Here is a 27893-nt window from a genome sequence, read left to right as displayed (position 1 = left end):
TTCCACAACTGAAACCTCAACCAGCAACGTCCTAAGTTAAAACACATGGCAGGAAATGAAGTTTCCCATAAAAAAAACTCTTCTACTGCTCAACAAAACAACAAGCCAGCTCTCAGTAGCACACATTTTTCATGCTTTGACGGAGTCAGCACCTACAAGGAAACGCCATCCTACTGACTGAAAGGTTCTGTGGATGGTATTTTGAGGTTCCTGCTGCCACAGAAGTCTCTGCAGGAAACGGGCCTTTCTCTGGGAAACCCGGCTGCCTTCCCCCATCCACGCCCATTCATTCTTTTGCTGGCTTAAAAAGTGAGACCCAGCTAGGCCTGGAGACAACCTGAGACAAAAACAATTGGGGCAGAGAGCGTTCCAGGGCTGAAGGAACATTCAGTCCTTGCCAAGGATAGCGTGTCACCTTACACATAAGGGCTCCAAGACCCAGAGAAATGATTCCAACTGAGGCCGGAGCGACCTGATGAGCAGGAATCTGAGGACAAGAGGCGGGTTTGCGGAAGCTAATCACTGGGTGAGCCAAGAGCGCACACTCTGCCACCTGCAGGACCTCGTCAGTGGCTGAGCCGCCAGCACCGCGGCCTGGTGTGAGCACGCACTCGCCCGCTCCTCGCCAAGACTCCGCCACCCACCAGACGGAGTCTGCTCTCTGCCCCGCAAGCCTTCCCTCTCTCTCAGGCAGCACCCTCTTCTCCCTCAGCTCCATGACAACACACGTGCACAGGAGGAGACCGCCAGCAAACGCCCCCCCAGAGAGCTCGCCAGGAGCTGCATGCACAGTAATTGACTCGACTGTCACAACAGCCCCAAGGAGCGAGTGTCACCAACACCCCCACTTTGCACACGAGAAAACTGAGGTCCCAGAGCTGCTAAGCGGCAAAGCTGAGACTTGAACCCAGCCACTTGACTCCTGTGCTCCGCTTCTTTTCAAAACACAACACACAAAACAAGCCTCTCCCTTCAGCGAGCTGTTACCCCACGCCTCTGCTCCCATCCACATAAAAAACTGAAGCACGGCCTACGGTCCTGGCTCCACTTTATTTCCCACTCGACTCCCCGCCACAGCCTGGCAGGCGTTCACACTCGGCGATGCACGGAAGGTGTTCACTCCGGCCGCCTGCCACCCACTGCACGACGCCCGGCGCTGGCCACTCGGCATCCCCGTGGCTGCTGCGCCCTCCAGGAAGCGCTCTTCCCGCTGGCTCCACCCACACCTGCTCAACACCCTCCCGCCGCGTTCCCTCCACTGGCCCGACCTCTTCCGTTTGACCGCTAGATGTGGGCGCATCCCCGGCGGAGTCCCGCAGGCCCGCCCCCTCCTCTCCACGAGGCTCTCACACTGGTCATCTCCAGCCGCCAACTCCAATCTCACACATTCAACTGCCGACTTCAGTTTCCATTTCAAACAACATAATCCGACACAGAACGCTTTTCTCTCTCAATGTTTCTCTTTTTCACTATGGAAAACTTCAAGCACATACAAAACCAGTAAAAACAGCATAATGAATCTCCATGTAGATTCAATGGCTGACGTGAGCTGACAAAGCTCATGACTGATCTCACCTCGCCTGTAACTCCATCCACCTTCCACCTCCCACCCCAGGTCATCCCCAAACAGAGGCCCTTATTCCCTCCTCCAAACGTGTTCTGTTTTAACAAGCATGTGCCACCGTCATCATCTTCCCCGATTATCCAAACCCCAAAGCTGGAAGTCTCTGGCTCTCCCACCCTCGTCTCTCTATGTGTACAGCCCCACCCACCTGTGAATCCCATCAGCCCCACCCCAATCCCCACCGCCCTGCTCTAAGCCACCATCATCTCTTCCAGGACAGTCATGTCTGACACTCTGCGACCCCATGGGCTGCAGCCAGCCAGGTTCCTCTGTCCATGGAATTCCCAAGCAATGCTGGAGGGGTTGCCACTTCCTTCTCCAGGAGACGTTCCAGACCTGGCTTTCCTGTATGGCAGGCAGATTCCTTACCATCTGAACCATCAAGGAAGCCCCCCAGTAGCCTCCAAGTCGGTGTCAAAGCACAACAAAAGCAAAACAGAACCTCTGCAGGCCAGAAGAGGGTGGCATGATACACAACATTTAAAGTGACGACGGGGAAAACCCACAACCAGGAATACCCAGCCAGGCTCTCCTTCAGATCTGACGGAGAAATCAAAAGCTCTACAGATAAGCAAAAGCTGAAAGAATTCAGCACCACCAGACTGGCTTTACAACAAATACTAAAGGAACTTCTCTAAGTGGAAAAGGAAAGGCCACGACTGAAAACAAGAAAATGAGGGAATGGGGAGGCTCACTGGGAAAGACGAACACAGTAAAGGGAGGAAAAGCCCCCACACAAATACGACCTCAAAGCCAGTAATCATGAGGGGAGGAGGGCACAAGCGCATGGTATTTGAAACGCACGTGTAATTACGAGACCAGCAACTTAGAACAATCATATATATACACATATAGACTGCTGTATCAAAACCCGATAACCGCAACTGAAAAATCTATACTAGATATACACACAAAAAAGAAACAGGAATCCAAACACAACATTAAAGATAGTCATCATATCACAGAACAAAAGAACAGCAAAGAAAGAAAAAAAAATCTACAAAAACAGATCAAAAACAATTAACAAAATGGCAACACAGTAAGTCTCCAACATACAAACCTTCAAGTTGTTAACTTTCAAACATGCAACATGCATTCACACGTCCAATCACGTGAGTTCACATCTCTGTAAAAGTTATCTGTAAAAGCTGGACGCCTAGGTTAACTTTGCTGGACTTACAAACTGGACTTATGAACGCACTCCCAGAATGCACCTCATTCACATGTAGGAGACTGACTGTAAGAACATATATAAATGATAATTCTCTTATATGTAAATGAATTAAATGTTTCAACCAAAAGACACAGACTGGCTGAATGGATACAAAAACAAGACCCACATATATGCTGTCTGCAAGAGACCCAATTCAGATCTAGTGACACTCACAGACTGGAAGTGCGGGGATGGAAAGAGAGACTCTGTGCAAATGGAGATCAGAAGAGAGCTGGAGTAGCAATGCTCAGATCAGACAAAATGGACTTTAAAATAAAGACTGCTAGAAGAGATAAAGAAGGACACTCTGATCTTTGATCAAAGTGTGTCCACTTTGAAGAAGGACAAAATGATCAAAGAATCAATCCAAGAAGAAGATGTAACAATTGTAAACATGTGTGCCCAGCACACCTCCACATATTAGGCAAATGTTAACAAAAAGTGAGAATTGACAATAACGCCGTAATAGTTACATCAATGAACAGATCGTCCAGACACAATAAAAGAACACAGACCTTAAATGGCACATTAGATCAGATGGACTTCAGTGGTATTTATAGAGCATTCCATCTGAAAGCAGCAAGGTTCAAACGTACATGGAACACTCTCCAGGACAGCTCACATGCGAGGCCACAAAGCAAGCCTCAGTAAATTTAAGAGAACTGAAATCATATCAAGTAATTGTTCCAACCACAACATTATGAGATTAGAAATCAATTACAAGGAAAAAAACTGCAAAAACATAAACATGTGGAGACTAAACAACAAGCTACTAAACCACCACGAATCACTGACGACATCCCAGAGGTTAAAAAACACCTAAGAGCAAGTGAAGTGAAGGCACAGCCGTCCAAACCCTGCGGGGTGCAGCAAAAGCAGTTCTAAGAGACGAGCTTACAGCACCACAAGCCTAGCTGAGGGGTCAGAAAACTCACAAATAATCTAACCTTACATCTGAAGCAACTAGAGAAAGAGGTCAAACAAAACCCAAAGTCAGTAGAAAGAAAGAAGTCATAAAGATTGGTGCAGAAATGAAATAGAGACAAAGAAAATACAAAAATCAATAAAACTAAAAGCTGATTTCCTGAAAAGATAAACAAAATTGATAAACCTTTAGCAAGACTCATCAAGAAAAAAGGGAGAGGACCTAAATCAATAAAATTAGAAATGTAGCAGAAGTTACTACTGACATCACAGAAATACAAAGGACCATAAGAGACTACTACAAACACACTATATGCCAATAGAATGGACAACCTGGAAGAAATGGACAAGTTCTTAGAAAGGTATAATTTCCCAAAAGTGAGCCAGGAAGAGAGAGAGAATATGAACAAACCAATTACAAGCACTGACACTGAAACTGTGACTTAAAAAGTCCCAACAAAGAAAACTCCAGGACCAGATGGCTTCACAGGCAAATTCTATCAGATACTTAGAGAAGAGCTAACACCAATCCTTCTGAAACTATTCCAAAATAATTGCAAAGGAAGGAATACTTCCAAACTCATTCTATAAGGCCACCATCCCCCTGATGTCAAAACTAAACACAAATACCACAAAAAGAAGAAAATTACAGGCCAACATCCCTGATTGGGATGAAAAAAAATTTTTGCATAGATGCAAAAATTCTCAACAAAATACTAGCAAACTGAATCCAATAATCCATTAAAAGAATCACACACCACGACCAAGTGGGATTTATCCCAAGGATGCAAGAATTTTTTAACACATCATTGACAAGAGGAGTACTAGTACGCCTTTTGTTACCCAAATGTTATTGACCACCATGTTTCAATATTCACTTACATAATAAATCACTGGCTACAAGCATCAACTTCTGCAAAAACCCCTGATCAATGTTTTAATATCCACTAATCAATCAGTGTGACATACCACGTTAATAATTGGAGAATAAAAACCATAGGACCATTTCAATAAGTGCAGAAAAAGCTTTTGATAAAATTAAACATCCATTTATGATAAAAACTCTCCAGAAAGTGGGCTTACAGGGAACCCACCTCAACATAATAAAGGTCACATATGACAAACCCACAACTAACATCATGCTCAACAGCGAAAAGCTGAAAGCACTTCCCTCTAAACTTGGTGACAACACAAGAGGCCCACCCTTGCCACTTCCATTCAACATGCTTGTGGAGGTCCCAGTCACTGCAACCAGAGAGGGGAAAAAGGGAGGGGGTCCACACTGGAAAAGAAGTAAGACTGTTGCTGTTTGGTGATGACGTTACATGACACATAGAAAACCCTAAAGATGCGAGCAGAGAACTGCCAGAGTTCAGCAGTGAATTAAGTCAGGTTGTAGACACAAAATTAGTACAAGAAATCTGCTGCATTCCTATACACTAACAATCAAAGATCAGAAAGAGAAAGGAAACAACCACAGTCACGATCCCATCAAGAATAAAACCCCGAGGAATAAACCTACCTGAGGAGACAGAGGACTTGTGCTTGGAAAACTATGAGACACGGACGAAAGAAACCAAAGATAGAGACACACCCTGTTCCCAGGCTGGAAAGATCAGTGCTGTCAATGACTATGCTAACCAATACAATCTACAGATTCAGTGCAATCCCTATCAAAGTATCAAAGGCATTTTCCACAGAACTAGAACAAAAAAATGTTTTAATTTGTATGGAAACACAAAAGACGCCGAAGAGCCAAAACAATCTTGAGGAAGTAAAGTATAGCTGGAGAAATCAGACTCATGATTTCAGACTATACTACAAAGTTACAGTCATCAAGAGTAGGGTACTGGCATAAAAACAAACATATAAATCAACAGAACAGGACTGAAAGCCCCCAAATAAACCCATGGACCTATAGTCAATTAATCTATGATGGAGGCAAAAATAGATAATGGAGAAAAGATGGTCTCTTCAGTATAAGTGGTGCTTGAAAAACTGGACAGCTACATGTAAAAAAATTAAATTTAAATGTTCCCTAAGGCCACACACAAAAATAAACTCAAAATGAATCAGAGACTTAAAAGTAAGACTGGACACTATAAAACTCCTAGAGGAAAATATATGCAGGACACCCTTTGACATAAATTATAGCAGTATCTTATTGGATCCATCTCCTAGAGTAATAGGAATAAAAACAAAAATGAACAAATGTGGCCTAATTAAACTTAAAAGCTTTTGCAAAGCAAAGGAAACCATAAACAAAATAAAAAGACAACCTACAGAATGGGAGAAAAAAATTGTAAACAATGAAACCAACAAAGGATTAATCCCCAAAATATACAGACTACACAGCTCAAATCAAAAACCAAACAACCCAATCAAAAACTGGGCAGGAGATCTAAACAGACACTGCTCCAAAGAAGATATACAGATGGTCAACAAACATATGGAAAGATGCTCAACAACGCTCATTATTAGAGAAACACAGATCAAGAACTACCAGGGACTTCTCTGGTGGTCCAATGGGAATCTGCCTTTCAATGCAAAGGACACAGGTTTGATCCCTGGCCATGCAACCCAATGGCTACAGCAGTCAAGACATGGCAGCAACCTAAATGTCCATCAACGGGTGAATGGACAAAGAAGATTTGGTACATATATAAATAATACGTGTGTGTGTGTGTGTGTGTGTGTGTGTGTGTGTGTGTGTGTGTGTGTGTAATGGAATATTACTCAGCCATAAAAAAGAATGAAAAATGCCATTTAAAGCAACATGGATGGGCTTAGAGATTATCATATGAACTGAAGCCAGAGAGAAAAAAGACAACTAGCATATGGTATCAGTTATATGTGGAATCTAAAAAAATGATACAAATGAACTTATTTACAAAACAGAAAGAGACTCACAGAAATAGAAAATACTCATGGTTACCAAAGGGAGAGGGGCAGGAATAAGTTAGGAGTTAGGGATTAAGATATACATACTACTATATATAAAACAGATAATCAACAAGGACCTACTGTATAGTGCAGGGAACTATACTCAACATTTTGTTAATAACTTACGAGTGAAGAATCTGAAAAGACCCACACATATGTAAGTGTAAGTGTGCATGTGTATAACTGAATCACTGTGCTGTACACCAGAAACTAATGTAGTACTGTCAATCAATTATACTTTGATAAAAATAAACTTAATTTTTTAAAAAAGAAAGGGAGGGAGGGAGAAGAAGGACTAGTACATTAGAATTAATCAGCTGCACAGAATCAGCTTCTTCTGACCACTGAGAATCTGAGATGAGGAACCTTATCTATCGTTTTCAACACTGCAGCCCCAGGACCTAGCCTGCTGCTGCTGCTGCTGCTAAGTCCCTCCAGTCGTGTCCGACTCTGGGCGACCCCATAGACGGCAGCCCACCAGGCTCCCCCGTCCCTGGGATTCTCCAGGCAAGAACACTGGAGTGGGCTGCCATTTCCTTCTCCAATGCATGAAAGTGAAAAGTGAAAGTGAAGTTGCTTAGTCGTGTCCAAGTCTTAGCGACCCCATGGACTGCAGCCCACCACGCTCCTCCATCCATGGGATTTTCCAGGTGAGTACTGGAGTGGGGTGCCTAGCGTCTGGTACATTTCTCAAAGTAAAACATAAGGATCAGTAAGTTTAAAATTCTTCCATTACCAGAATGTCCCAGTAATTGATGAAAGGTCTTGCTCAGAGGCCAGCCCTGTGTAGAGGCCAAGCAGGGAGTGGCTCCTGGGGTGAAAGCTTGGTCTTGCGTGGATACTCCTTGCTGCACTGCGGGACCTCTGCTCTCATCTCCTTGACATCTCTAAGGCTACCCAGACTGCTTACACTGGATCCTTAAGAGGAAAACACGTGCACCCGAGCTCAGAGCTCAGCTCCCTGCGTCAGCAGGACTCGACAGGCCGTGGGTAAGAGGTGTCACTGTCACGGGATGGCCGTTCAGGGGATCCTGCAGAGGGGACCCCGGGAGTACAGAAGGGACGCTCCTGGCGGGTGAGGGCCCCGTTCTGGACGCAGGGTCCCGGGGACCAGGAATCAGACGCGGGGCTTCCCTCTGGCTCCAGGCTCTGGCCCCTGTGCGGAAGAGGCAGGGGCCACGCTACCCTTAGGCTGCCTCCCAGGCTGGAGCTGCCGGGAAATGACACATGGGGAGTTCTGTGAAGTGCTTTCACCAAATGGCAGCGCCAGCAGATGAGGTAACGAGGACGTGATCTGGCCAGGCCTGAGGAGCCAGTGGTGCCCACGTGCCCGAGTTGAGGGCCTGCTCTACGGCGGGGGGCTGCCCTCTGGGGGTATGGGCGAGGCCCTGGTCACCTCAGACGGCGGAGACCACCTGACACCGCGGAGGTCACGGCTCCTGACACCCCCAGGCTTTACCCAGCCCCCTGCCCCCAGCTTCTGCTCTCCTTCTTCTGTGTGGAGGAGTGGAGAGGAGAGGAGGGGCCGCTGGAAAAAATCCGCCCCAGCTCCCTGCAAGCGATGCCACAGCTGGAATTGCCCCACAAATCTGACTTCCGCGCATTAAAACTCTCAGCTGTTCAATCACACTAACGGAGCTTACACTGACTTTCTGTCGACTTTTCTTCAACTTGGCTCAAAATAACCTCTCACCAGTCTCAACAGTTTTGTCCTGGCAAATTCTGAAATGCTACTCTAATTGAGGGACTGGCAAACTACAATCAAACCACGGGCCAGATCTGGGTGTCCTGGTAAACACCGCCTCACTGGAAAGCAGCCCCAGCGATCTGCACGCAGGCTGCCCAGGGCCATCCTCACACGACAAAGGCGGAGTTCTGCGGCTGTAACCAAGACAGCCCAGCCCTGGAAGCCTGAAACACTCACTGTCGGGCCCTTTAAGGAAGGCTGCCAAACTCAACTCTAATTCTACCTGCCTCAAAATGCCAACAGAAAAAAGGACAGTCCGAGCTGCTACAGAAACTGCTTTTTCTTCAAAACTGGCAAGGTTTCACTTTTCAAAAAAGAATTCTAACAAATATCACATTTACAGAATCAGCACTTTTGTGTGTTGAACAAACCAAAAAAAGTATTTTCAGATTTATCATCAGTGGGAAAAGCATATTTTCCTACACATCCATAAATCTATTATGCTGAACTACTTTTACACAGACTCCTCAAAAACACACAGGCTTAAAGCTGAATTCACAAATATACCACTCTTGGTCCCAAAGCAATTTTCTGCAAGTAGAATAAGCTTGAAAAGTGGAGCCTAAATAATGCTCTCTTATATTAAATTCTATTATTAACACTAAAAATTAAACTGTAACAACAATACAATTTCTGACCATGTTTCTAGAAGTGGATAATCCTTCTTTATATAAAATACATAGTTTTTTAACCATTAGTTTAAAAATACCTATAAAACTAAGCTAAACACAATCCAAGTATTTGAAGAATCATTCAAAAGAAAAATCAAATATCTAATTATGTTTTTAAAAGAAAATGGGGTTACTCACAGAGGTAAAGGGTGAGGATCCTTTATTTCCCAGCCCGTAACACCCCTTCGGGTTGGTGGGTTAGCCCTTCCATGGTCTGAATATGGAGGGAAAAATCTGCACGTGGGAAGGTAACGAGAGCTCATTCACCTTCCTTTCTCAGATGTTAGTGCTTTCTCCCTTTTGATGAAATAAGAAGTTGTTCTAAAGTAGGGATAAGAACAAGGACTTTGAGACATGGTGCCAAAAAAGAAAGAAAAGGCAAGCTACTCATAAAATTTAGGCTCTAAAGGAAGATCTCTTCCTAAAATAGCACCCTAAACCTTATGCCTGTGAGGCCAGTTCCCTCTGTTGCTACAACACTCCCTTCATCAGAAACAAATCCATCCATTCTGAGTTTAAAGGGAATGACTGGAGTATTTGGCTATCATCTTTTCAAATCAGTTGTCCCAAGCCACATTTGGAGAAGTTCTGGAGAGAAATATAACAAACCTGCCCCACTGTCCCTCAAAGGGATGCAAGCTCATCTACAGCCCTTGTGGTAAGCCGGGCCTAACCGTGTGCAGACTGCAAGCTAGGAGAGCCTGCCCTGGCCCGAGATACAAACCTCCTGCCGAACGACATCTGCAGTTCTCTCCAAGTGATCAGGTCTCCTTTCGGATTTCATTACACTTTAACAGAAAGTAAGATTAGGTTATTAAGCATTATCCTCCTAAAAATTCATTACGGTACTAATCACCGTGACTATCCAGTGCCTGTGACTGGAAAGGAATGCCATCCAGTACACAATGTAGCTGGCTGTCCAGGATACACCAGAACACTGTGGATCCCAGAGAGCAGTCCTGGAATCTATACACTGACCAAAGCTTACGACCCACTGACAGTAGCACAGTCAGGAAGGATGCTACACCCTGCCTCCCACCATCCTCAGCAGGTCCGGGCTCTCAGAACACCCACCGCAAACGACACTGAAGGGGAGCACTCACCTGCTCCGTGTGAGGTGGCGCAAAGCGCTGGGCACTGATCTCAGCGGAGCCGCCTGAGTGAAGATGGCGCCCAGAGGGCCTCGCAGCAGCCTGGGGACCACGCCCACCATGGTGCTTCCTGGGGGACAGCAAACTCAAGGTCACAGCATTCCAAGAATAAGGAGGGGAACATCAGACTGTCTTAGCGGCCAGTGAAGGAGAGTTTGGATTTTTGTTGCTGATGTTATGCGCTGACCTAACAGCAAAACGATTAAAGACCTAACTTCACCCGACAAAACTGCGGCTGCTGTTTAGAGCTGAGTCCTCTGATCCCCACAGTACACGCACGCGTGTCAGTGACTATCGGTGCTGGCAAACATCCCTGTCCTCCATTAGTTTCCAAAATCTCTGACCGAGCTCGTGGCACGGATCTTACGCTATCACAGAAGAGGAGAGCGGATTCCGTACCTGCCTGGTAACTATAGTAACGAAATTCTGCCCAGAGCAGCACATAAGTCTGCAATGCTCCCTATGAGATAAAGAGAAAAGGCAGACACATTTTCTGAGGTTCACAGCAATGAGAAGAAACAGACTCCAACCCCAGGCAGTAACAGAAATGAGCAATACAACTACCTCAGTAAATGAAAAGAATGACAGAGAAGACTCAAAAAGGCACCTACACAAAGCACCTAATCTACAAGTCCAGTCATACAAAGTACAAAGGCAGGAAGAAACCAATCTGTGGAGTTGGAAATCAAATTAGCAGTCACCCATGGCGAGGTGACCGAGACAAAGCTGTTTCTTAGTCTGAATGTTGATTATATGGGTATTTTCATTTTGAAAAAAATTCCTCAAACACAAGAGGAGTTTCAGAGCAGTCAAAATACTCCAGATGGTACCATAATGATGGATACATGTCATCATACGTTTGTCCACATCCACAGAACACACACCACCAAGAGTGAGCCGTGCTGTTAGACTTGGGATGACTCTCCGAGTCAGTGCAGGTTCACCGATTACAGGTCGGTGATTAAAGGCCCCACTCTGGCGGGGGCTGTGGACGGTGGGGAGGCTGTGGATGTGGAAGGGAAACTCTCTACTTGCCCTCAATCTTGCTCTGAACCTAAAACTGCTCCCCCAAAAGTTTGTCCTAAAAATTCAACCAAGCAGTCTTCTTAGGATTTATGTACTTCCATTTACATGTCGAATTTCAATAATAAGTTTAAAGAAAAAAAAAAAAAAAAAAAACAGAAAGATTAACACATCAAATTCTAAAAACTACTGCCTATCAGGAAAACCACTGATTGGGAGTCAGATGATGTGTTTTTTTTTTGCTTCCTATCACTCTGTTTTTTCTCTGCTAATTCTTAAATCTTTCTTTGCTTAAATGGGCTTCCCAGGTGGTCCTAGGTGTAAAGAACCCTTTTGCCAATGCAGGAGACATAAAAGACATGGGTTCGATCGCCGGGCTGGGAAGATCCCCTGAGGAAGGGCATGACAACCCACTCTAGTACTCTTGCCTAGAGAATCCCAAGGACAGAGGTGTCTAACCCTACAGGCCATGGGGTCGCAAAGAGTCGGACATGACTGAAGTGACTTAGCACACGAGCACACTGCTTAGGATGGCCACTTTTAACAAGCTATATTGCCATATATATCTGTCCTCTCCTATCTTAGTTGGCTTCAGAACAAATGAAAATGTATGTGGACACGATTTCCTGAGCTCTTTGGGAGGTACTATATAAATGAATTGTAACAAATACAATGTTAGAAAATATTCAAATGAAGTCTACACTCCTGCTCCAAGGGAAGTGTGCCACATTCCTATACCACACTCATTAATTTAGCCCTTCATTTGACAGACATTTATTAAGAGTCCATCATGTGGCAGGCCCTGGGGCCACATGAACAAAACAAAGACCTTCGGGAGCTTGAAGATATTTTAGAAGATACAGACTGGAAATAAAAGTAAACAAATTGAGAGGTGACAATTATCATATGTAATTCGTTCAGTTACAACCAAATCATATTAAAAGGCCACTGCTTTCTAACTAGCCTTCAGATAAAAGAGCTATTTCTTGCCATTGTGGATAAACATGCTACTTGCTATTTTTCTGTCTAGAAAATGAAAGAAGTGAAAGGCCTCTTTCCACCTCACGTAAACGTAGTTCCTCTCCTCTGAATGTGCTAAACCAAAAATGGTATATTAAAGAAGGCAGAACTTACTTCAGAGGCCCATGAGAGTTTAGGGGCCGTTAAGTGTACAGCTGGCTGGCTGACATGCAATATTCTGGTCCTGGAATCACACTGAGACCTCTGGCACACAGACAGGCTGGAACAGAAACGGCACCATCCACTGAAACTCTCACCAAGTTCCTGCAACGGCAGAGACAACATGTAAGAACAATGTTTGGGAAGCTGTTCAAAAGGAATACCATCTCGGGACTTCCCTGGTGGCACAGCGGATGGGAGTCCACCGGCCAATGCAGGGGCGTGGGTTCAACCCCTGGTCCAGGAAGACTCCGCACGCTTAGGAGCGACTCAGCCCGTGCGCCACGACTACTGAAGCCTGTGCTCCTAGAGCCGACGCAATGAGAAGCACGTGCACGAGCCCCGCTCACCACAACCAGAGAAAGCCCCTGAGCCGCAACCAAGACCCTGCACGGCCAAAGATAGATAGATAATCAAACTTATTTTTAAAAAAAGAAAGGAAATCACTCCTGTCTCTTAGCGATAAAAGCAAAGGCTCATTGCAGCAGGCAAGCATCACCTCACAGCCAAGCTCCTTTCAGTGGCGCCTCCCCGTGGCGCCCCCTTCCACCCACTCCTCATGGTCCCACTTTTCCTGTCTGTTTCTCGTGTGCTTCTCTCTTTCATCTTTCTTGTTGTTTCACTGTGGAGTCATGTCCGACTCTGTCGTGACCCCGTGTACTACAGCCTGCCAGGCTCCTCTGTCCATGGGACTTCCCAGGCAAGAATACTGGAGTGCGTTGCCAAGCCCTCCTCCAGGGCATCTTCCCGACCCAAGGATCAAACCCAGGTCTCCTGCATTGCAGGTGGATTCTTTACCGCTGAGCCACCAGGGACACCCACTCATCTTTCTTGAACCGTCTGTATCTCCTGCTGCTTAGGGTCTCCACCCCATGAACAACCAGTCCAGGGGCAGGGCTGATAACAGGTACATGTCATCTGGGCCCAAACTCCCCGACAAAATTTAACTGGTGTGCAGGCAAACATGGACACGCTGCCCTGCTCAGTTTTGGACACCTATTGCTGCAACAGGCTGCCCTCAGCTAAGACACATCTTCCAGTGGTCACACTGTTTGGTCTACTGCTCAGCTTGAACTAGAAAACAAAGAAAACTTAATTTTTAAAAGCTGTTTTCTTTAAAATTCTAAAATCTTTGTTTTTTAACAACAGCAATAACCATGACCAAGAGTGCCACCTACTGGTAAATAAAGGGTATTTTATCAAACTGTGTTCAAAGCGCATTCTAAAGCAATAAGGTATTTAAAGAAAAAAACCTATCCATATTTTGAAACACATCCAGTGGCTTTACATAGTCAATGAAAGTGTTAACTAACTACAGAAAATTAACATATACTAAGTAATTTACTACTAGAGCTCATCAATGAATTTGGTAAAGTCCCAAGATGCAAAATTAATACACAGAAATCTGTTGCATTCTGATACACTAACAATGAAAGATCAGAAAGAGAAAGCAAGAAAAGAGTTGCAATTAACATACATCAAAAAGAATAAAATACTTAGGAATAAACCTACCTTAGGAGATAAAAGACCTACATTCTGAAAACTACAGGAAGCTGATGAAAGAAATCAAAGATGACACAAACAAATGGAAAGATAGACCATGTTCTTGGGTTAGAAGGATCAATACTGTCCAAATGACTGTATTACCCAAGGCAATCTACAGATTCAATGCAATCTCTATCAAGTTACCAATGGAATTTTTCACAGAACTAGAACCAAAAAAAAAAAAAAGTTGTAATTTGTATGCAAACACAAAAAACCCTGAAGAGCCAAAACAATCTTGAGAAAGAAATGCAGAGCTGAAGGAATCAGACTCCATGACTTTGGACTATACTACAAAGCTACAATCATCAAAAGAGTAGGGCACTGGCATAAAGACAGACATACAGATCAATGGAACAGGATACAAAGCCCAGAAACAAACCCAGGCACCTATGGTCAATTAATCTACGACAGAGGCAAGAATATACAATGGAGAAAAGACAGTCTCTTCAATAAGTGGTGCTGGGAAAACTGGACAGCTACATGTAAAAGAATGAAATTAGAACACTTCCTCACACCACACAAAAATAAACTCAAAATGAATTAGAGACCTAAATGTGAGACTGGATATTATCAAAATCCTAGAGGAAAACGTAGACAGCACTCTCTTTGACAGAAATCGCAGAAAGATTTCTTAAAATCTGTCTCCTAGAGTAATAAAAATAAAAACAAAAATAAACAAATGGGACCTAATTAAACTTAAAAGCTTTTGCAAAGCAAAAGAAACCATAAACCAAATAAAAAGACAATTTACAGAATGGGAGAAAATATTTTGCAAACAATGTGACTGACCCACAAGGGCTTAATCTCCAAAATACACAAACAGCTCTACATAAAAAAATAACCCAATCAAAAACTAGGCATAAGATTAAACAGACATTTCCCCAAAGACACACAGACAGCAAAAAAGGCACATGAAAAGATGCTCAACATCACTGATTATTAGAGAAATGCAAATCAAAACTACAATGAGGTATAACCTCACACCAGTCAGAATGGCCATCGACAAAAAGTCTACAAATGCTAAACGCTGAAGAGCATGTGCAGAAAAAGGAACCATTCTACACGGCAGGCGGGAATGCAGATCGGCACAGCCTCTATGGAGAAGAGCATGGAGGCTCCCTAAAAAACTAAAAATAGAGCTACCACGTGATCCTTCAATCCCACTGGACATGTACCTGGAGAAAATCACAACTGGAAACACACAGGCACTCCAGTGCTCAGTGCAGCACCATCTACAACAGCCAAGACATGGGAGCGACCTAAATGTCCCCTGACGCATGAGACGGGTGAAACCGTGGATAAAGTACGCAAGGGAGCATTACTCAGCCATAGAACAGAATGACAGAGTGCTATCCGCAGCAACACGGACGGACCTAGAGATTAACAGACCAGGTGAAGTCAGACAGAGGAAGACAACCGTATGGTGTCACCTACACATGGATCTAAAATGATACAGATGAGCTTATCGGCAAAGCAGAAACAGACTCACAGACACAGAAGACAGACTTACGGTTACCAAAGAGGAAGGGGGGTATACGTCAGGAGCTCGGGATTAACATATACACACTACTAAATATAAAACAGATAACCAGTGAGGACCTACTGTTAACACAGGGAACCACACGCAATATTACGTGAGAACCTGTAAGGGAAGAGAATCTGATACATACCCATGTATGTATGATATAACTGAATCACTGTGGTGTTCACCTGAAGCTAAGGGGCACTGTAAATCAACCATACTTCAGGAAGGGCTTCGCAGGTGGCCTGCCCATGCAGAAGGCACGAGAGATGCAGGTTCGATCCCCTGGGGTAGGAAATGGCACCCCACTCCAGTACTGTTGCCTGGAAAATTCCATGGACAGAGGCGCCTGGCAGACTACAATCCAGGAGGTTGCAAAGAGCAGGACACAACTGAGCATGCATGCGCTCATACTTCAATTAAAAAAAAATTAACACAAGGCCACGTTCAAAAAATAGGAAGTGAACAATACGGGACAAAAAGGAAAACACCTATCCACACCCTGAAACGTGTCCAGCGGTTTTATTCATTCAATGCAAACATTAACTACAGAAAATGAACACATATTAAGTAATTTTCAAAACCATACAAAAAAGAACATTCCATCAACGTTTGTATCCTCATTTGGCCCTTACCTCACCAAAAAGTTATTTTATTTCTGAAACAGAGAAGAGTATCATAAATACTGCTGCTGCTGCTGCTAAGTCATGTCAGTCGTGTCCGACTCTGTGTGACCCCATAGATGGCAGCCCACCAGGCTCCCTCGTCCCTGGGATTCTCCAGGCAAGAACACTGGAGTGGGCTGCCATTTCCTCCTCCAATGGGTGAAAGTGAAAAGTGAAAGTGAAGTCGCTCAGTCATGTCCGACTCTTCCCGACCCCATGGACTGCAGCCCACCAGGCTCCTCTGTCCATGGGATTCTCCAGGCAAGGGCACTGGAGTGGGCATATAGCCATTTAAGCAGCCCTACAAGCAACAGATTACATTTAAGATTTAAAATGAACTATACTAGTTTCTGTTCAACAAGTACATTCAAATCATTTCACAATTACTGGGGCATCCAGCACTATTTTAGGTCGCGGAGACACAATAAAGAACCAGACACAAGGCCTCTGCCATTACGGGAAGCTTTTATCGCAACGCCTACAGCAGCTAATAAACAGATAGCTAAAAGACACGGGTCACAGTAAGTGCGCAAAGGAAATCAGAGTGATGGAGGCTGGGGAGTACCAGGAAAGGTCTCTCTCAAGAGGAGTCTGAGCAGAGACCTGAACGACGAGGCTAAGTGCAGAGCCAAGGAGCAGAGGTCCCGTCACAGAAACGAGGCTGGTGTGTGAGACGGAGCACAGCCAGCGCGACTGCAGGGCAGAGAGCCGGGCGAGACAGACGAGCCCCAGCACGAGACAGGGCCAGGCCACGGCCGCCCATGGCCAGGGAGTAGGCCTTCTTCCAAAGGCAAAGGGAGGCGACTGGAGGGCTGGAACAAACCAGGGGAGGGGCGTGATCTCACTCATGCTAAAGGGCCACTCCAGCTGCCTTGCAAAGCACCGACTGAAGCAGGAAGTTCAGTTAGAAGGTGCCCGGCTAAGCTCAGACAGAATAAACCCAAGACAGAAACAGATGAACACGGACTAGATTTTGAAGCTAGAGCCCTATCACTTGCTGAGACAGGATGACGTGTGAACAGGAAGTGAGAGAAAGAGAAAAAAAAAACCAAGAATGCCTCACAGAGCAGGGAGCGCAGAACTAAACTCAGAGCTGGCCCTTGCCGATTTAGAGCCCCAGGCGCCAGTGAGGAAGCACAGGCTCTCGGCATTCCGAAAGGGGCCCCGAGTGAGACACAAGTCACTGCAGAGTGCCGCAGTCAGAAGCAGCAGAACCGGGCTCAGATCTGACTCCCTTCTGGCTTTCAACCTTGGGCCAGTCACCTCTTCCCCTTTTTAAATGGAAATGCCAAGACTACCTCACTGGGTTGCTGAAAGGGGTACATGTCTGGGGAAATACCTGGCACACAGGAGGATCACTAAAAATCAATCCCAATCTAGAGAGGCAGTGGGTTATGTGCCCAAAAAAACAACTGCCCAGCCTGACCTACAACAACATTCATAAAACACAGCTGCTATGACGTAGGTATGACCTAGTTCTAAATTCAATCTCACGCTAAGAATTTTGTTCACTGTTGTCTTCCAAATCAGCAGCATTACGATTTTTAAAAAATTATTTTTAAACCATAAATTTGTGATCTCAAATGACCGTATAGCTACTATTAAACTTGTTTTTGTCATACTCTCTGAGTCCAAAGATATCTCATTATGAAATGTGTCCACTCTTTTCTAGGAATAAATGCAGTTCAGTAGCCACTGTTACGTTTTATTCAAAAACGCTGGGTGGCGTAAAATAATGCATCACGGGTTTTGCTACAGCTTTACTTTCTTCAGCACAGTATGCACTCAAACTGGCAGGTAAGCTGACCCACCTCTGGCCAAACACGGGATGTGGCAACAGATGGCAGGATGAAAGCAGTACGCAAGGCCAAGGAGACCCCCAAATCAGGTCTCAAGGGAGCCAGCACCACTCTAGAGGAGAACCTGAGCCCTCTGCAGACTGCCAGAGCTGCCTGTTTAACCCAGCTCTGCTTCAAGCAGCATCAGATCACAGATGGCGCTGAAGGTCACAAAGACCCAGTTTCTGGGCTCAGCCAGGCCCGAGATCTCACCATAGCTTACTGCCATTCACCAGCTTGGCTCTTTTAGACAAGTTTCTAAACCTAAGCCTCTAACCCTCAGGTTTCCCAATGCTGAAAATGGGAGTGATGCCTATACCTCGTTGTTTTAATAACATGATGCGTGTAAACACCAGTTGGTACAGGGTCTGGCACACAGTGTCAACTACTATTAATAAAGTGGCTCATTCACTTTTCTCTTCCTATTTGAAGTAATACATACGCAAAGAAAAGTTGGAAAATTACAAAGAAACTATAAAGAAAATTACCCAACAACCAACTTTTAGGATTACTAACTTCAGATTTCAAAATTCCTCCGCAAATTGTTTTTGACAGACCCAAACTGCTTCCTAAAAAGTGTACCAATTTATACTTCCATGAACAAAATATGCACCCATTTCCAGACCTTCAAAAACAACTCACCTTTATTCTGGAGGTAGTTATGCTCAGAAGTATTAAAGAACAAAAAAGATTCCCAACCTCAAAATGATCACTGGGACTACAATTCTGACACTAACAACTCTCTTCCGTCCTCCTCTCTCCAAGAGGCTACCTGGGAAAATCCTCGTCTACAAAGGCATCCCCTGTGGTTCAGCTGGTCAAGAATCCGCCCGCACTGCAGGAGACCTGGGTTCGATCCCTGGGTTGGGAAGATCCCTTGGAGAACGGAAAGGCTACCCACTCCAGTATTCTGGCCTGGAGAATAGTCCATGGGGTCACAAAGAGTCGGACACGAGAGAGCGACTTTCACTTCACTCACAGACACAGAGAGCAGCCTCTGAGCTTCATAGGCTTTACCAAAAGGGCTTTTCTGCTCCTTTGCTCAAAGCAGAATCAGTCCAGTTAACCCACAATGAGTTTAACAAACGTTTAACAAACACTTTCCAACTGCTGGTTAGATCTCCAATTAAGGAAAACAGAATGTTTGTGAGGCCTCTGCAATATTCTATAAACCCTTTTAATGTAACTTCCAAATTTTCTCCCAAAGACTCCTTTGCCATTAGGTTTTCAAGCTTTAAAAGAGATAAACCAGCTGGGACTTCAGCACACACAAAATTAATTCATGCAAACGTTTGTGTATTCATAAATAAGCATAGGGACGTGGACATTTGTAGCATGCATATGTATTATGTTAACATAAATATGGTACATGTAATTGCTGAACCACGTACAACTCGCAATTTCCACGCAAAAGTAAAATGTTAGACCTGAAAGGAATCTTGTAAATCATCTCTAATCCAACTCTTTCTCAGTCAGAAGAGGAAATAAGGCCAAAGAATGTAAATATTCAGCTCCCAGATCGAGATCCAAACAGTCATCTCCTGAGCCCAAATCTGCTTCTCAATAGGGCTTTTCCCCACTGCCTTCCTACTCTGCCAAGATTTGGATAAATGCTTAGTAATAGAGCAAAACTCCCATGAAACCCCACTTTGCCAACACAAGACGTATCACCTTTTATCTGCATTTCACTTTAACGTATATCAAGGCCTCACGGTATATAATAACTCTGCATGCTGATGCCATTTCTCTTTCAAAGAAGAAACTGTGGTTCGGTTCAGTTCAGTCGCTCAATCGTGTCCGACTCTTTGCGACCCCACGCACGCCAGGCCTCCCTGTCCATCACCAACTCCCGGAGCTGTGGTTCAACACTAGTTAAGTCATTCGTTCCTAGGCTTTGGGGACAGCCAGGCTCTTCATTTCCCAGGTGTGCGATTTGGGCCAAGACATCTGACTCTCTGTATCTCCGTTTAAAGACTACTAACACGGAATGAATGACACCTAGATTCCCAGCACTGGTGGAAGAATGATACTGAGCGTCAACCCCGCGTAACAGACCTCGCTTAGTCCTTTCGACCACACACCTCACGGGCCTCTGAAGAGAAGCTGGGCTGAGGGAGAGGCCGGGCTGTACCTGGACAGCCGAGCGCGGCCCGATCACAAGCCACGCGCTGCTCGGAGCTCAAACTCACTCGGTGAATCAAGACCTCTGAGGAGCTTTCCGTCCCTCACCCCGGAGGTCGAGGGGGCTGAGCAGTTTCCGCCGCCGCCTCTTACCCCGCGAAGCGCTTTCCGCCAGCGGCGCCAAGGGCAGGGCTGACACTACCTAGGCCGACCAGGGCCTCCTACGGAGTCTGCTTAAGGCCTGAGGCCCACGGACGTGAGACACCGGACACTACGCCTCAGTGAGGCGTCTCCACACCACCGCCGCCGCCGCCGCACCAACCCAGCAGCTTGCTTAGCGCCAAGCTCCGCCCTGGCGCTGGAGAGCTTCCGGCGTCCTCGATGTGACGCATAGACGCGCGAGCAAAACCCATATTCCATTGGTTGCTGTCGCCCAATGGGCGGAGCGACGCTCGACCGTCCCCGAGCCGCGCGCTCTATCCGCCCGTGTCTCCGCCCCCTAGAGCCGCCATCTCCATGGTGACCGCTGCCCGGTCACCCCTTGGGCCTCACGCCCGGAGTTGCGTCATTGTCCCTGAGCCGGAAGCGGGCCTCCGTGGGCCGGAAGCGGGGCTCTGCGCGCCGGTGCTCTGTGCCGACGCCCGTGTGGGCGGGCGCCAGCTAAGTTGGCCCGGGTTGCCGGCCTGCGTCGGACGGCGAAGTTGACAGACTTGTGCCGGTTCCAGTGATAATGGCGGTATTTCACGACGAGGTGGAGATCGAGGACTTCCAATACGACGAGGACTCGGAGACCTACTTCTACCCCTGCCCGTGTGGAGATAACTTCTGCATCACCAAGGTAACGGGAGGCTCCTCTGAGTGGGCGCGCCTTAGCCTGCCGAGTTCCTGCCGCGGACCCGCGCGGCTCAGAGTTAAACGCTTCCTTTTTTCATCCCTTTCTGAATTCTCCCAGAGTCGGGACTTTGCGCCGTCTATGGTTCTGGCCTTCAGTCAAGCCTTAGGAGAGCGGGGAGGGGGTGGATGGCAGCGAGTACCAATCTTCTCGCCAACCCCCGCCACTCAAGCATCCCCTCCCTAGGATGCTTTTTGGAGGAAGGAGTATGTTTTTGTCTTCCGAGGTGGGGGTGAGTTTTTAGACGACTGAACCATGACTCACCCTCCTGGGTGTTTTTTCCCCAAGTGACGCTTCCAGGGAAGAATGGGGCTGGCGTTTCTCTCGGGAGGTGCTTTTGGTCCTCACGTGCCTTGTGGGTTTGTCCAGTGGTCATGTTTGGATGTGAGAGGTGGACTGTAAAGAAAGCTGAGCGCCGAAGAATTGATGCTTTTGAACTGAGGTATTGGAGAAGACTCTTGAGAGTCCTTTGGACTGCAAGGAGATCCAACCAGTCCATCCTAAGGCAGTCCTGAATATTCATTGGAAGGACTATCAATAGTCCAATACCTTGGACTCTAATGAAACACCAATACCTTGGCCACCTGATGTGAAGAACTGACTTCTTGGAAAAGACTGATGCTGGGAAAGATTGAAGGTGGGAGGAGAAGGGGACAACAGAGGATGAGATGGTTGGATGGCATCACCGACTCAATGGACATGAGTTTGAGTAAACTCCAGGAGTTGGTGATGGACAGGGAGGCCTGGCGTGCTGCGATCCATGTGGTTGCAAAGAGTCAGACAGGACTGAACTGAACTGAACTGCCTTGTGGGTAGCCAGCCTCCAAGGAGCTTGCCCACAGAAGTGAGAGGGTTGGGGAGGAGGAAATCGCCAAGGGAAGGCTGTGCTGACCATATGGTATTTAATTTTATTTATAGGAAGATTTGGAAAATGGGGAAGACGTGGCAACGTGCCCTAGCTGCTCTCTCATTATAAAAGTGATTTATGACAAGGTAAGGAGTCAGGTTCTAAAATGGTTGAGGGGGGAGAGGGTTGCAGGAACCTTGAGCAGTCTGCCTGTGATATGTTAGTGCAGGAGATTGTTTTCTAATGGTGTGTTAGGAAAATGCTATGTTTTTTAAATGAATTTTAAAGAACCATTCATGCTGCTGCTGCCAAGTCGCTCCAGTCGTGTCCGACTCTGTGCGACCCCATAGGCAGTAGCCCACCAGGCTCCCCCGTCCCTGGGATTCTCCAGGCAAGAACACTGGAGTGGGTTGCCATTTCCTTCTCCAATGCATGAAAGTGAAAAGTGAAAGGGAAGTCGCTCAGTCATGTCCGACTCTTTGGGACCCCATGGACTGCAGCCCACCAGGCTCCTCCATCCATGGGATTTTCCAGGCAGGAGTACTAGAGTGGGGTGCCATTGCCTTCTCTGCAAAATGTCTCTACACATTGCCAAATGTCCCCAAAGATAAAAGTAACACCTCCTTTCCACCACCCATTGAGAACCCTGTGTTAGAGCAAGAAGGCTGTTTTACAGAGGTTGAGAACATGGAGCCTCATGTTGATGGTGGACCATAAGTTCCAAAGAGCATGATGAGAGGGTTCCAAAGAGCATGATGAGAGGGTTCCAGGTGCTGGGCAGGAGTCAGAGATTGACAGGGACAGAATAAGGCTGATCCCTAACAGGGATCAGACTACAGGAGATGAGGAGTAACCTGGGAGGCAGAGGTTTCCTGGGATGGCTGGCATAAGCCAGGATAAATCATCAGAGGTTGAACTTCATTTACAAAGTAGCTAATTTGCAGATTATCTGTGTTGGGAAACATAAAGAGCTACCCACTTTAGCCGGAAGAAGTAATTTGAAGAGAACAGGTATTTGAGCGACCAAATATTGACGTGGAGAAGTAGTAGTGCATGTAGTAATTAATACGGAATCTTAAGAGATGTAACGTGTTTCATAAATGTGATTTCTGAGAAGTGGGAGCTCTGTCGTGAAGATGGACATGTTTGTTTATAAGGTAAGGTTTGTACATGCTACATCACTTTAGTCGTGTCTTACTGTGTGACCGTATGGACTTCATCCCGCCAGTCTCCTCTGTCCATGGGATTCTCCAGGCAAGAATGCTGGAGTGGCTTGCCATGCCCTCCTCCAGAGGGTCTTCCAGACCCACGGATCAAATCTATGTCTCTTACCTCTCCTGCATTGGCAGGTGGGTTCTTACCACTAGCGCCACCTGAGATAATAATACGGAGGATTAAATATGAATTTGGGTCTAAACCTGGGCAAGATCATGTTTCTAGTGCTGACTTTGACCAAGGATGAAATCATAGAGCAAAGGAAAACCTTAACAGAGCAAGACTGTGTAACACGGTGAAATCTCACTATTGGTGCACCTGTGACAGATACTCGGTGAGTAATGTGATTTCTTGTTCTGTCTTAGGATCAGTTCACGTGTGGAGAGACAGTCCCAGCCCCTTCCACCAGCAAAGAACTGGTTAAATGCTGAAGAAGACTTTTAGGTTCTAGAACCTGAACTTGGGGAATGAGGCAAGCTGGAAAAGTCAAATGTGGAGTCACTGGCTTCTTCACAGGGACAATCATTTTGTGGTTTGCTGTTCATGAGAGTCTGGATTCTTTCCATCGGGTGCCAAGTTCATCTCCAACTGAAGCAAGTCCACCACATGACATACCTGGATTTTGTGCTTAAAACCTTGAATTGGAAGCGTTTCCATCCGAACATGAAAGAAGATAATTTCAAATCAGTGCTTTTTTCCCGTAGTTTTATTTTTATATCTTTATACTATTACTTCATTATCTGACAATAGCATCATCTACCTCAAAGCATTAGGTTTCTTTAACTTAAAAAAGATTTTTATTTTAGTCGCTGATGAAGATTTTTAAAATCAGCCCTTTCTATGCAATTTGACGTCAGCTTTGCTGTTATAAACTGAAGGAAGTCAGTTGCCTCTAGTCTGTTGGGACTGTGCCTTCTACGCCCTCACCACGCTGACCTTCATCAGGGATCTGTGTTCCATTAAACGTGCCGTTTCATTATGCTTCATATACTGGGTCCTGGTGGTGGTGCAAAGAAAACATATACTGAGCTCACAAAGTTAGTGAGTTAAGAAGAAAAGTCAAAAAACAAAACAGTCAAAGGATATGGACTTTCCTTATCAATATTCTGCATTTTCCTTGAAAATCAGGACATGATAAAAAACAGCAAAAGGAAGTGAAACTGGTAACGAGAAGAGAAAACTATGCCTACTTAGTTATTTAATTAAATGCTTGAGTGGTTTTGCGAGATTGGTGCAACTAATATTTCTGTATCTGGGTTCTTATGTGTGTATTTGTTTTTCGATAAGGCTAATGAAATTTTACTCTAGACAGGGGTTAACGTCAAGTCTTCATGGCTGGCGGCCGTGCTTTCAGCACTACCACCAAATCAAGTCACTAGTCCTAAAAGGTAAAGCTTTGATAACAGCCCTTGTATTTACTAAGGATGAACTTGAAAATGAGATGCCTGTTCTAATTAAATATGCCCCTGAGGGCATAGATGTGCTGCGCTTAGTTGCTAAGTCGTGTCCGACCCTTTCTGACCCCATGGACTGCAGCCTGCCAGACTCCTCTGTCCATGGGGATTCTCCAGGCAAGAATACTGGAGTGGGTTGCCATTCCCTTCTCCAGGGGATCTTCCCAACCTAGGGACTGAACCCAGGTCTCCCGTATTACAGGCAGATTCTTTACTAACTGAGCCACCAGGAAAGCCCAAGGACATGTATAGTAAGCGTTTTTAAGCTGCAACCACACATACATTCACTCTTGTAGAGAATTGTTGCCCTGGAGAAAAAAATACAAAGATAGGCCATTGGTCTTCCTTTGCCACAGCTGTGAGAGTAGCAAGAAATAGAATCACTTGCATGGAAATTCCAAATTTCCCTTTATGTACACACCTTTGTTGTTGTTGTTGTGTGTACATAAAATTAACTGATGTCTGGTAGGTTGTTGTGGAATTGGCTCCTGCAATTAACCAGAAAAATAGCTTGCCAGAATGTGAGCATTTTATTACTAACTGATAAATATTTTGTACACTCATTGGGGGTTTAAATTAAAATAGGCCAGTGGCCTTTTTTCTCCTGCCAGTAGCATAGCTATGTGAAGCCATTAGACTGAGAAGTAAATCACCTAAAATTGTATGCCAAAACTTCTTGGTATGTTATTAAAGTGTACGGCATGTTCTTGATGTGTTGAGAAATCACTGTTGGGGTCACTGACACCCCAGAAGTCATCCACAGTTGCTTTGAAACCAGTGGTGGCTCAAGTGGACAGAGCAGGGTGTGTGCTAACTGGTGGGGATGAATTGCAAAGACAAGAAGACTGTCCCACACTCAGATCTGATGGTTTTGTAGATATCGATAACCGATGATGAATTTCGAAAAAGAATAGATATCTTTAATGTCACCTGCTGTGAGCATAAGAGCAGGAAGAAAAGGTGCCCAAGTCCAAACGTCCCAGGAGACATTGAAGGCACTCGTGATCAATGATACTCAGGAATGTGATCGCGGGCATGATTCATTCCCAGAAGCAACCGAGTCACTACGTCTGTTAACCACAAAGAACACATCAGGATTTAATCCTTTGTTAAGCAGAAGGTAAAACCAGGGTCTTGCAGATATGACTAGGGTTCTGTGGTGTCCCTTGCTTGGCTTCCCAGACATTTCAGAGCCCCTCTGAGGACTAATTTGTAATCCAGCTCCATGACCAGTGGGTTCCTCATCTGTTAAAATCAGGAGACTGAATCGGGATTTCTAAATTCAGTACTGTAATTTCAGGCTTCATAGTTTGCAGGAGCTGGAATGGTAATCGAAACCTTTCTGAACTAAACGCTAAAGATGAGTTACAGAGAAAGACTCCATTCTTCAGTAACTCCACATCAGAGGCTTCTGCAGATACTTCACTATACACATTCAGAAACCCTTTTCTTGGAAAGCCCCCAACATTTTTGATAACTGTATGTACTAATTTATTACCAGTTTAAACTGTATTAGCATGCTGAATAAAGTCACATTATTCACATCCATTTGTTTTCATGTGATTTTTCCTCCCCTAGATAGCAGCATTATGTATTTAAATATTGTAATGTGATTATATATGAGATGGAAAATCTTTAACCTGCTTTGGGACTTTGGAGGTAGCTTTCTGTTGTGGACGGTACAGTTTTTAAATAGGAAAGAAACTGCCACCATTACCACAGGTGGGCCACATGGGTATTGGTTCCAGATTTTTAATAGTTATCTGGGAAAAAAATAAGCTTCGGATTAAGTGGCAGTAAGGCAGATATAATTGACATTCTTAGGTGAGTGATTCAGTTTCTTGCTGGGAAGGAAGGTTGCTGCTTAAGACATGGTAGTTCTTATAGTGGTTTAAGAGCCCAGCTCTGGTCAGGACACGGGTTGAATCTCAGTTTCTCCACTGTGATCTTGGACAGGTTTCTTAGTCTTTGTGTATCTCTATGTCCTAGTCTGTGAAATATAGGCCATAATGGTGCCTTTTTCCCAGGGTTGCTCTGAGGGGGCAACAGACCCGCATTCAGCAAGGGTCTATGGAATGCTTGCCACTAAGTGAAGAAGGCAGGTAGGCTTCTGTCATCATGGAGCTTAGCTGCAACAAGAAGAGAGGAAATAAGAGAACAGGCTGTGTTTAGGGCCCAGGTGATGTGATACAAGTGCCTTTCTGAAGGGCATACTGAAGACATCTCAGTCTGGCACCTTTTCTGAGACCTGAAGGATAAGAATGAAACAGTCTCGTAAAAATGACTATATTAGCTAATGACAGCATTTAATACTGCCCGTTGTATGTGCAAAAACAAAAATGTTACCTATTCTGATGCAAAAGGAATTCATTTTTTTTTTTTTTTGAGCACTGACAACATTATATGAAACATGCAAAAGATTGAACACCCTCCACATTTACTGATCTCTGGCATGGGTTTTGACAAGCCCTCAATGTGGTGCTGATGCAGCTGAAGCTTGAGAACCACTGGTTGAGCACTGGGGTTCAAACACAGCAGCTCACTGGAATCACCTGAGGAGCTTTTGAAACTGCTGCCCCACTGATCTGTGTTCCTGTTTCTGTGCCAGTACCATACTGTTTTGATGACTGTAGCTTTGTAGTATAATCTGAGGTCAGGGAGGTTGATTCTTCCAGCTCCATTTTTCTTAAGATTGCTCTGGCTATTCAGGGTCTTTAGTGTTTCCCTGAGAAATCTGTATGCAGGTCAAGAAGCAACAGTTAGAACTGGACATAGAACAACAGACTAGTTCCAAGTTGGGAAAGGAGTATCTCAAGACTGTATATTGTCACGCTGCTTATTTAACTTATATGCAGAGTACATCATGTGAAATGCTGGGCTGGATGAAGCACAAGCTGAAATCAAGATTGCCAGGAGAAATATCAATAACCTCAGATATGCAGATGACACCACCCTTATGGCAGAAAGCAAAGAGGACCTAAAGAGCCTCTTGATAAAAGTGAAAGAGGAGAGTGAAAAAGCTGGCTTAATGCTCAACATTCAAAAAAACGAAGATCATGGCATCCAGTCCCATCACTTCATGGCAAATAGATGGGGAAACAATGGAAACAGTGACAGATTTTTATTTTGGGGGGCTCCAAAATCACTGCAGATGGTGACTGCAGCCATGAAATTACGAGATGCTTGCTCCTTGGAAGAAAAGCTATAACAAACCTAAACAGCATATTAAAAAGCAGAGACATTACTGATAAAGGCCCATCTAGTCAAGGCTATGGTTTTTCCAGTAGTCATGTATGGATGTGAGAGTTGGACTGGGAAG

At 45.2% G+C, this 27893-nt stretch overlaps 2 protein-coding genes across 7 annotated transcripts in view; one reads left to right on the top strand and one right to left on the bottom strand.

Moving 5' to 3' along the window:
* OXNAD1 (oxidoreductase NAD binding domain containing 1) overlaps positions 1 to 20515 on the bottom strand; it is a 44451-nt gene extending 23936 nt beyond the window's left edge. The window contains exons 1-4 of one of the 5 annotated variants that reach the window (XM_042238722.1): positions 20101 to 20515; positions 12431 to 12580; positions 10226 to 10343; positions 9847 to 9910 (exon numbers count right to left, since the gene is read on the bottom strand). In XM_042238722.1, coding sequence (XP_042094656.1) covers positions 9847 to 9910; positions 10226 to 10335 — 174 coding nt within the window. In that variant the 5' untranslated portion in view covers positions 10336 to 10343; positions 12431 to 12580; positions 20101 to 20515. The other 4 variants (XM_042238713.1, XM_042238727.1, XM_042238735.2 and 1 more) reach the window with 4 other exon arrangements.
* A 274-nt stretch (positions 20516 to 20789) lies between these two features.
* On the top strand, positions 20790 to 26118 carry DPH3 (diphthamide biosynthesis 3). Of its 2 annotated transcripts, XM_004003420.4 has the most exons (3): positions 20790 to 21004; positions 21977 to 22051; positions 23486 to 26118. In XM_004003420.4, the coding sequence occupies exons 1-3, from the start codon at positions 20897 to 20899 to the stop codon at positions 23549 to 23551; spliced, it is 249 nt and encodes an 82-aa protein (XP_004003469.1). In that variant the 5' UTR covers positions 20790 to 20896; the 3' UTR covers positions 23552 to 26118. The 2 variants fall into 2 exon arrangements, with proteins under 2 accessions (XP_004003469.1, XP_042094676.1); XM_042238742.1 differs by lacking the exon at positions 21977 to 22051.
* The last annotated feature ends 1775 nt before the right edge of the window (positions 26119 to 27893 follow it).

The sequence above is a fragment of the Ovis aries genome, chromosome 1 (assembly GCF_016772045.2).
Source record: "Ovis aries strain OAR_USU_Benz2616 breed Rambouillet chromosome 1, ARS-UI_Ramb_v3.0, whole genome shotgun sequence".
Classification (NCBI taxonomy): domain Eukaryota; kingdom Metazoa; phylum Chordata; class Mammalia; order Artiodactyla; family Bovidae; genus Ovis; species Ovis aries.
The sequence above is the reverse complement of the archived record's forward strand: the minus strand, read 5'-3'. Positions and strand labels throughout refer to the sequence as shown.